General features: G+C 49.1%; 1 protein-coding gene across 1 annotated transcript; it reads right to left on the bottom strand.

Moving 5' to 3' along the window:
* Nucleotides 1-5,080: 5,080 nt before the first annotated feature.
* Nucleotides 5,081-8,019, bottom strand: LOC126638239 (thymosin beta-4-like). Its single transcript, XM_050311952.1, has 3 exons — nucleotides 7,878-8,019; nucleotides 6,835-6,942; nucleotides 5,081-5,423 (listed from the first exon to the last, which is right to left on the bottom strand). Exons 1-3 carry the CDS (start codon nucleotides 7,987-7,989, stop codon nucleotides 5,386-5,388), a joined length of 258 nt encoding a protein of 85 aa, XP_050167909.1. The 5' UTR covers nucleotides 7,990-8,019; the 3' UTR covers nucleotides 5,081-5,385.
* Nucleotides 8,020-10,890: the final 2,871 nt, after the last annotated feature.

The following is a 10,890-nucleotide window of genomic DNA, read 5'->3' on the forward strand; positions in this document are numbered from 1 at the left end:
GGATAAAAGCTGTTCATCAGTCCCACTGCAGGGACGTGGTGAATTTCCCGTGCTCATAACTCAGGTAGGCTGGCCCAGCCCTCTGAGCACGGCGTTGGGATTTATATCCTGTAGCCCATTCTGAACAGTGAGTGCTATTTTGGGTCGATCTCTTTTATTTCCACCTTGGTCACGCAGCACTGAACGCTTTAGACATGAAGTTTATAAAAGCAGGTGAGTTAAAGCTTTATTGGTCCTTTTCAGAGCTGGAAAATGAGCGAAGGCAGGCTCAGCACTGCGAGGAGCCAGCGCTCACACTGAGGCAGCTCCCGTTTGAATTGCTCCTCAATTATCTCTCGGGAACAGGGAGGCAGATTCCCGCAGCTGATACAGCCATGCTGGTGTCCTGACATTTCCAGCTCCCTGGCTATTCGTGAAACACATTAAAAGAGAAAGAAAATGAAACTAGAGCCCTGGTCACATGTATTGCACTCGGGATGTTAAAGCAGCGTGATAATGAAATGGTGCCAGGGGCGTGTTAAACCAGAGGTGCTGCCACACTGTGCCCCCCAGGGCTGCCCTGTGGTGAGGGTTACCCAGGTCCCACAGAAACAGGAGCCTGCACAGGACAGAAGTAAAATGCTACAAGTCAGGAGGGGCAGTGGAGAGGCTGAAACAATTATTATAAAGCCATTATGGAGCTATTGCAGCTGTTGCTACTCCTGCTCTCCAGAGAGAAGGGTCCTGGCAGTGATGCTACTGCCCAGGGCATCCCTCTGCCTCCATCCCTGCTGCCTCCATCCCTGCTGCCTCCATCCCTGCTGCCTCCACCCCTGCCCTTGGGCTCAGCCCCCAAAGCCAAGGCACTTCATACCTGATTTCTTGAAGGTGAAATGTGTGGGTTTGGACCTGCACACTTTGTTTCTTTGACACTCTGAGGTGGTGACTCCCCCCAGTGCCAGCAGGGGTGGGGGGACCAGCCGTGGGGTGACCTGAGGGAGCTCCCGTGATTAGATAGGAAAATAAACCCCTGGTTCTCTTCTCTGAGGAGGAGAATTATTTCCAGCATCACGAGAAAACAAAACAGACCAAGAGGGATTATTTTCCCCAAACAAGATGCTGTTTGAAAACACCCACTTGGATTCACATGTCATTTTTTTTCCTCCCTGGCTGTTGCAACTTTGCCAAGTCCAAAAATTTTGATACTGAGTTGATCTTTGAATTCATGAGACCAGCTTAAAATTCCTGAGATTGTTTTTTTTAATTTTGAAAATTCTCCTTCTTTTCGTTCAGAGCCTACTGCTGGAGCCTTAAAAGGCTTCATTTTCACGTGTCTCTCTGACAGGAGCTAGAAACCCCTTTTTGCTCCCCCTTCCATCTCCTTTTTTCCTGATTCCCCATGGATTGAATGAATTCTGGACCTGGGCCTTGAAGCAAACGCGAAGCACGGGGAGATTTGCAGTTGACGGTAGGAGTTGTCAGGAGCTGTTGTCAGCACAGCTTACAAGATGTGCTTGAACCATCCCCAGCAACTGTTCCTTCCCCAGCCAGCTCTCCTGACAAGACAGAGAGCACAGGGAGCTGCCTTTCCCGGCACAGACCCCAACAATGAGAGCTTTCCCCGCTGTCAGTTTGAGCAGCAGAAACACCCCCGCACACACACCTGCTCCCACACAGCCTGCTGCCTTCCACCCTCCAGGCTGGGACAGACAGAGCTCCCAGGGACCCACGGACACGCTGGGTGGGAGCAGGTGGAGTGGCCAGGGCTGGCTGCCCGTGCCAGGGCTCCCGGAGGACACAGAAGCTTTGTTTGCCTGTGCAGGGCGTGGGAGGCTCTCCCAGCTTGGCACCAGAAGGTTAGGGCTGTTTAAAAGGCCATTGTTTTCACCCTGTGTTTTTGGAAATACAAGGGGTGAGCCAGGCAGAGGCAGGAGAGCCACCCTGGCTTCTGTCTGCCTCGAGTTTGTGCTGCCGTGGGCACCTCCCTGGCTGCACTGCCAACCCCTGACCTGCTCCTCCCCACGCCCTGCAGTTCAGACCCCCCATCCCACAGAGCTTGTGCCACTGTCCTCGTTCCCCCACACCGCTCCTCTGTTAGCAGGAGAGGTCTCTGCTGCGTCAGGAGCAGCACTGATGGCAGAACCAACACACAGAGATGTTCTCCCCAAGCAGAGGCTTCTCCAGCCTTGGCCTCTCACAGCCATCCCAGCTGTTGTGGTGACCTTGGCACTGGCCAAGGCCGATTGCCCTCGCTGCTGCAGAGCTGGACCTAAAGGCTTGCTGTGACATTCCTCAGCAACCATGGGGCTCGTGGCCTGAATAAGAGAGAACACCCAGATATATTTGAAAAACACCCCCACGTGTGATTTGAGACTCGGCTGTGGTATCTGAGCTGGGCAGGATCTCTGGGGGCTTTTAGCCGGGCTCCCAGTGAGGTGGAACACACACATGTCCTTTTCCCAGGAGAGCTGGGCTTAGAGCTTCTCCTTCCTGGCTTTCACTGCTATCAAATGCCTGCTTAATGAGATTTATTAAATCAACTAACTTCTGTACAACAATGACAGGAATGCAGATCTCTGCTCGGTCAGGGCTGGCTGTGACTGTGCAGAGCACTCAGAGGTGAGTCACAGGGGCAGGTGGACTTGGCCAGGATCCCGAGAGGGCTGGCCCTGTCCCTGGGATCCAGGGGGCAAGACTGGCTTCATGGTGATGCCAAGAAAGTGGGTGTTTATCTGTGTATAATGTTTATCTGAATAGAATGGTTTTTTGGCTGTAACTTCATGAGCATGGAGGGCGTTTTTCCTTCGGAGGAGCTGCAAGGTAACACCTCGTTATGTAGCCTTACATAACAGCAAGGGGCTGCTGCTAATTGGCAGAAATATTTTAGTTTCCCACCTGGTGCTGGTTCTGTTTGCTGATGACTTTGTCTCCAGCTCAGCTGCCCATCAGTCCTGAGCCTGGGGAAGAGCCTCAGCTCCCGCAGGAGGGGGTGGCTCTTGCAGGGCCTCAGAACTGGAAGATGCTCCTCCAGGAGGTGAAGGTCAGGCTAACACCCAGCAGCTGTTTCCTAGGTGTGGGTAAGTTGTTTGGTTTGGCTTGGCCTGGCTCGTAGCTCCCTTCCAATGGCAGGAACAAATTTTTCCATAGTGTAACGACTGGAAGGATGAAAATTCACTGTCTCAGCCTGAAGTGATGAGTGGTTTCCTCGTCTGTGCCCCCAGCTTGCCCTGCAGATAAAGGGCTGCAATGCTCTTTGGTTCAGATAACAGGGAGCCAAACCCATCCCTGCTCTTGAGGTTCAAATGTGAACCTCCTGATCCAGCTCCTGGGCTGAAGTGGTCTCACACAGCAGCACAAAGGGATGCTTCTCAAGTCAGAGTACTGCAGCTATGTGTTTTTAACTTTAAGCCTTTTTTAACTGCTAATTGTGAAAGAAGCAGCCTGCAAGCTCCTGCTCCACCTGGGGCAGGAAGGAGGAAGGTGGGAAGATGTGACCTTTAGCCTTGAGGAGTTTTTCCCGGTGTGCAGGTGCTGTGTGCTCTCTCATAGTCAGATGCAGGGGTGGGGAACTTGAGATAAAAATTCTTCTCAGCCTGTTCATTGTGGTGAGACATGGATAAAAGCACGGAGATGTTTGGTTTATGGTGTCAGGCCTTAAATACAAACAGTTGAATTGGGAGGAGGCTTCATGGGGGCAGACAGAGCTCTGAGGCAGATGCTCTGAGCTGGCAGAGAAGGAGGGAGGTGGTCACGTGGAACAAAGCACTGTCTCCTGGCAAAACCGAGGAGAAAGCCTAGACTGTGGGGTCACTGCTGGGTGTAAAACGGTGCTTAAAAATCACCCTGTGGAAAAGGAACGGGTTGGATGGATCTGGTTGAACAGAATGAACCACACAGATTCCCACAGGTGGTGTTTCTCCATGTGCTATCTCTGAACTCTTCCTCCATGAGGGAACCATCATCAAAGCAAGTATTTAAATAATGTCAAAGGCTCTTTGGCCCTGAAGTGTGCAGAGGTGAGGGGAGGGCACAAGTCACAAAGAAAATACTCCTGTTTTCCTTATTGCCCAACCCCTCACGTTCCTCACCTTTTAAATAAAAAATTAGTATTAATAAATCAGCCCTTTGAGTCAGGTGACAAGGGAACAAGGTCCTCGAAGGAGAATGTCCAAAAAAACTTGGTCATGAAAAGAAAACCTCAGCAATGTTGAACTGGTGAATGGGGATTGAAACAGCTCAAGTACACAGAGCTGTTCTCATTTCACAGCACAAGCAGGACCAAACCAGAGCTCCAGGGAGAGCAGTTTATCTGCCCAGAATAAGCACTTGTTTTTCTCAAATGACTGGAAATTAATGCCAGAGATACTGTGATACCATGTAACTGGGAGTCCCCTGAGCTGGCACCAGAATCTATTTTTGCCAAGTCCTCTGCAGACCAGTGAGGACGTTATTGCACCACCAGTAATGAAGATTTAGGGAGTCCTTGCTTGCTTTGAAGGTTTGTCTCCTATGCCCTCGTGCTGCTCAAGGTCTCTCTCTCATCCCAGAAAATCAGTGCAACACTAAATCTGTGGAGGGTGTGTTGCAGCCCTTTTTCCATCTGGGATGCTAATTTGAGTATTTCCTCAGCCCAACCATCAATTTTTCATGGAATTTCTAAGCGGGTTCTTGCATCCTCTGACCTGCTGTTGGACAGGACTGAAGCAGGCCATTAATTTCACATCTTAGCCATGGCTGCTGCCAGGCTGGGGGCTCAAAAGCACAGGAGCTCCCAGCATACACAGTTTGTCCCTCAGGGTTCCCATGAAACCCTCATTTGAGCCACACAGGGAATGGGAGTGAAGTCTCCAAGCTGCTGTGAAGGCACTGGGGGGGTTCCTGGGGGTTGGTGCCACCTGGGGCTCCAGGATTCCGCAGGATACAGAGGAATGTGCTGATGGAGAGGGGCTGTGTGCCAGCCCAGGAACCTGGGGGTGTCTGGGGTAACCCTTCCCAACCTGACCACAGTCCCAAGTAAGCGTGGAAATAGAAACACAGTGGGAAGGATTCTAGGAAGAGCTGGAGTTTAAACCCCGTTTCTGCAAGGCTCAAAGACAGCTGATCAGAAGAAACCTGTTTATTGTGAGGCTTAGGAAAACAATTTCTATGCAAATTGCTTTTTTTTTTTTGGCAAGTAATGGGGTGGATACAGAACTTGGAATTACAGTTTTAAGAACACAAACACACAGTATCTTCTTCAACAAACACAAACCAAACTTCTCCAGGGAACATTAAATGAACAAACGTTTCCTTAAACAAATGGGAGACAAACAAGGAGTGGTGGGGGGAGGACAAAACAAAACAACAACCCAACTCAGAAGCCAAAACCCCACTGAAGAAGCAGCAGTCACATCTTCAACTTCACACTCAGGCTGTACTTTCGCTTTGCTTTTCCTGTTCAATAGCTGGCAGGAAAACAGAGGAAACAAAACCACCATCAATAAACATTTCTGCTTATGAACTTTGCTTTGCTAGGGAGACAGGCTGGGAGAGCTGGGGGTGTTCATCCTGGAGGAGAGAAGGCTCAGGGGAGACTTTAGAGCCCTTTCCAGGGCATAAAGGGGCTCCAGGAGAGTTGGAGAGGGACTGGGGACAAGGGATGGAGTGGCAGGACACAGGGAATGGCTTCCCACTGGCAGAGGGCAGGGTTAGATTGGATATTAGGGAGAAATTGTTCCCTGGGAGGGTGGGCAGGCCCTGGCACAGGTTGCCCAGAGAAGCTGTGGCTGCTCCATCCCTGGAAGTGTCCAAGGCCAGGTTGGATGGGGCTTGGAGCAACCTGGGCTAGTGGAAGGTGTCTCTGCCCATGGCAGGGGGTGGAACTGGATGATCTTTAAGGTTCCCTCTAACCCAAATCATTCTGTGACTCTGTGATAGTGGTTCTACAAGGTACAGATTTCTGCAGTCATTCTTAAAGCCAGGGAATGGTTAAATCCACACTTGCTTTTTTTTGGTGTCCCTGAAAATGCCATCTCCTTCCCATGTCTGCATAGCTAGGAGGGGGCAGTTCCTGATGTGCAAACCTCCCTTTGTATTTACAGCTTTAGCACTGGTAAGGAAAATAAAACAGGGGGATAAAACCAGGTATGCCAAGGGACAGTGCATCTCCATGGCTGTCAGCACAGGTTCCCAGAGGGGTTAGCAGTGCTCTTCTGGAGGAAGCTGCCCACAAAATCTGGTCCAAAATGCTCTTTCATCCCTGAAGTAGCAGTGAATCCCAGCCTCAGCTGGCTGCCTGTGCACAATGCCTGTGGGGGGAGAAGACCCTGCACAAGCAAAGCTTGGGGGTGCTTTGCTAAAGATTTCCTGTCAGATGAGGGTGATGATGATGGGGTTTGCTTGCAGACTCATTCCCAGAGAAGGTGCCTGGAGGTCTCCTGGCCAGGGCTGGCAGCAGGTACCAGTGGGAGGCAGCTCCTCTGCCTGCTAGCACATTAAATCCAGAGCCCAGGCACTCTCTGGGGATGCTGCCAGGGATGGGCAAGGGTCCCCCTGTGCTCCAGAGGGGCTGGTGACAGGGTAATTACCAACAGATTGATCCTGTTACCAGCACCCAGCGGGGACACTGGTCTTGCTTTTAGCAGAAGCAAGAGCAATCCCACCAGAAGGGGCTTTTCATACAAAATGCACCGTTGGTTATAATTCCTGGGATCCTTGGAAGCCCAGCATAGACTACGAGTCTCAGTATTATCCCCACTCAGAGTCAGGGATGAGTTTGAGCCTGTAATCCTGTGATTAGTATTCATTTTGCATATGAACTGCAATACAGATTGTGTCCTTGCTACTCCCAGTTCAAATAGCCTCAGAAGCACTTACTCTCTTTAGTGGGCAATGGGTTTTTCTCTCTGGTTTCTGTCTTCTTCAGCTTGGTCTTGTCAAACGTTTCGATTTCTGCAAAATCTGGTTTGTCGGACATGATGGGTCCTGACAAAGAAAGGGAAAACACACCCATGGCTTCATTAGCTAGTGCTGTGATATCAGCCATCTGCAAAGCATTTTCTCCTCGAAAGAAAAAAAAAAATGTGAAAAGACCACGGAAATGTTTATTCAAAAAAAACCCCCACAAATCTAACACCTCGATCTGGGACCTTTCCCCTAAGGCTTGGCTCTTTCAGAGCGAAAGAGGAAAGGCATAAATAGAATTTTCTCTAGATTTCTCAGATGAAATTACTAAAAATCCTATTTTGCACATGGCAACAAGAATATTCAGTATTGAAGAGACAATGCATTAATTGCCAGTAATCCACGGTGCCTCCTGACGTAAACCTCTATTTTAAGAAACGCTGCTAACCAGAAAATTCTGCAATAAACCCCAAATCCAACAGGAACAAAGAGCTTCAGTTATGATTTTCTTTTAATTAATAGGATTTGTCTTTAATTCTGAGCCCCCTGTCCCGAGCACATCCATGCCCTGAGCTGCTGTGGACACTTCAGGGTAACAATAGAGGGCTGGTTCCCTCAGCCCTTTGTTTGCTCTCGCTCCATATCCCAGTCACAGCTCATGGGTTTGATTATACTCCATTATAATAAATAGAAATCCACAAAGCACACCAGCATTCAACCCTTCACCTGTCAAAACTTCCCTAATCCAATTCTTTTTTTTTTTTTAATAAGAAATTCAGGTTTAAAATCCAGCCTGGGCGTTATTCCCCTCGTTTCAGTAGAGTTTCCCGTCAAGGCGAGGCTTGGCCCGGAGATGGCTGATATAATTATGTTTTTTCCTTCCTGCAGAAAATCAGATTTCATTGCTATCTGCACCGAGACAACAGAAGTAAATATTCACAAGGAAAAAAAAAAATACAAAAATGCAAAAGAAAAAAAAAAAAAAAAGAAAAGCTACTAAAACCACATGGCATTACCGTCTGGCTGCTCTCTCCTCAGCTGCTTGGTGGCCGTCTGAGGCAGTGTGAGTTGAAAAAGGTCAGGGTAATCCCTCCTCTCCTCTCCCCTCCTCCCCCCTCCCAAGCCCATCGCTATTAATATTGATTAGTTCAGTGCTGGGATTGCTCAGCGTTCAGGGAAAGGACAGATTGCTCCTGCAGAAAGTGCACGAGGGAGGGAAATGGGAAAACTGGCATGGAAAACTGCCAAAGTACATCTTGATTTTTCCTTTTTTTTTTTTTTTTTCCTTTTCTCCATGGCAATCACACTGAAGTTTCCCTTCCCGGCCTGTTCCAACGCTGAGGTTTGGAGCAAAGGTGAGGCTGGGGGGCTGCTGCTGCTGCCAGCTTAGATTTTGGGGAGATTTTAGGTGCATTCAGCAACGTGCCTGGGGTTCAGCCCTGTCTGCACAAGCTCACAGGAGCTTGGGGTTGGCTCTAAGCACAGCCATGGTGTCATTGCCAGGATCAAGGGCCAGATTTGAGATTAGCACGGCCTGAGCACCCTCACTGACACCCGGGAATGAGTCCTGGAAGGATGGGCAATGGATCTTCCATTCACTCCTGTTTTTGTAGCAATCAACCAACCCTCTTCCTGCTGCCAAAAGGGAGGCAAGTAAGCTGGGATACAATTAATTGTGCCCTAGGAGTACCTGGTTCTCTCTAGTGACTGTAGGGCAGGCAGTGGGCTCAGGGAGACAGAGATGTCTCAGCTGACTGAGAGCTCCGGGAAGGTTCGTGGATCTTCCTGCTGGCATAACAGGCTCAGGTAGAGTGGGTTTGAATCTGCTACATGGGCATGGAGAAAATGGGTTTTATGTGTTTAAATGTGTCTTAAGGGTCTCTTCTTTGTTTAAATTAAAAGACTGAACAGCTTTGTGGCCGGGCTAGATGATCTTAGAGGTCTTTCCCAACCCAAATGATTTGTGCAGGCTGGCTCGGTTACCTCTGCATCTGCACTGACTGTCCCCACAAAATCACTGTGTGTGTGCACCATATTTAATGTTCCTGTGCTTCCCTCCCATATATCCAACCAGTTGTCACAATTAGAAAGCTGTGTTCTTGACTGAAAGCCCCTGGGAATAAGCAGGAAGGGGGACACTGGGTCAATACTGGTGGAAGCTGTAGCTGGGATTTGGCACTGAACAGTCCTAGGGCCTGTATAAAGAGAAATCATTAACCTCTTGTTAGGCTGCACATGAGATTTAGAAGATCAGAAAAGACTTGAAAACATAATCTGAGTGATTCATCAATCCAGGCAGTTCATGAGTTTCAGCTTTTTTAGTGCTTGTCCTTTTTTACAAATCACAAATTCTGATTATGAAGAGAGACTACAAGGGCAAAGCCTCTTAAACTTTTAGACTGGCACAAGTTCTCAGAGTTGTAGAAAGCAAACAAAATGTTACAGCAAAGCAGAAGAATCTCACTTCTGGCTTTCTGTGTCCAGTCATGGGCTCAGCCCCAGGACCCACAGCAGAGCTCAGGCTCTTCTAAACATGCTAAGACAGGGTGAGCACGCTTGTTTTCCACCACCACCACTTTAATTGCCCAATTTATTGGCAAAGTGAGTATTAAAAACAGTTTGGGATACATTGTTTGGGGTTTTAGGCTGAAGATGACCAGGTTTTTAATTGATATTGGGTTGGGTTTGTGAGGAAGGTGCAGCAGTGTTAAGCCAAATAACATAATGATGAGAAATTACATGTTCTCACTCTGTTGAAATCAGGAGATACTCATCTCTGTAACAAACGTCTTGACCACTGCAGAAAGTGCCTGTCAAGTTTCTGTAGCTTTTAAGTTGGGTCCTGTGGTCAAACACAGCTCATGTGGGATTCAAACCTCATGTTTACATACTCAGTGCAGCACAGGCAGCTGGGTGCAGTTTACATATGGAAAGTTTGGAATTTGGCCTGAGGGCACTGGATGCTGCATTGAGGCTGATGACAGGAGGGAAAGATGGGTAGGCTTTAAGATATTACTTAGATGCCTTTTCCTTTCACTGGGAATGGAAATACTCTTGCTGTATGAGCAGCAAAGCAGTTATTTGTCGGGTTTTTAATGGCAGGATTTTGGAGTCACCACCGTCAGTAAGGGGAATGTGGCATTTCCCTGGCCTGGGGATGACTGTGGTTGCAATAAATCTCAACTTTCTTTGTGGGGCACGGAGGGAGCAGAACGATCCAGCACACAGAAATGTGAAAAACCAGGAAGCCAGTGGAGCCTGCAAACTATGGGATCTTTCCACATGCTCTACACATAAAGCATGTAAAGCTATACTGGTATGGCTGTGCCTGAAAAGCTGCCTTATACAATGGAAACTGCATTTTATTTCAATCTGCTGCCAAGAGATGAAGGGCTGAGTCAACCTGACACCTCTGATACCAGTGAGTCACCTGCCACTGACAGCATCAAACCATGCCTGGCAGCACAAGCCACCGAGTGTCTGTCAGACACCCACAGAGGAACCGGGGAAAACAAACACTCGCTACCAGGGTTCGGTGATAGGTGAGAGGAACCCTTTAAAAGGAGCTCAAGTGCAAAGGCTGGGACTTTTGGAGCCTGCTGCCACTTGGCCTTTTCCCCTGGCTGCTGCCCTTGGGAAGCAGCGTGGCCAGTCCATGTGGGGCTGGGGCTGCAGGGACGTTAATGGATGTGTTACATGTACGAGGGCTGGAGCCTGTGCCGGGCTGGGGGATGCTGTGCTCGTGTTTGGCACGAGAGGTGCTCTGGAAATGCCAAGTCTCATGGAGACGAGATGGGCAACTGCCAGAAAGAGGGGGTTTCTTTCTCCTCGGTGCAGCAGTGGGAATCAAATCGTACCCATTTCCACAGGGAGCCGAGGAGGGACAAAGCACCCCAAGGAGCAGCCGGTGAGAGGAACAGACGCTCGAGCAGATCAGTGCCTGTAGCTGAGCCAATAAGCTGACACAACGGATTTTATAATCACATTAGTGCTGTCTCGAAATAACACACCCACTCCAACATAACAGTG

Source organism: Myiozetetes cayanensis, unplaced genomic scaffold, assembly GCF_022539395.1.
Source record: "Myiozetetes cayanensis isolate MyiCay16 unplaced genomic scaffold, myiCay2020 scf17, whole genome shotgun sequence".
NCBI lineage: Eukaryota > Metazoa > Chordata > Aves > Passeriformes > Tyrannidae > Myiozetetes > Myiozetetes cayanensis.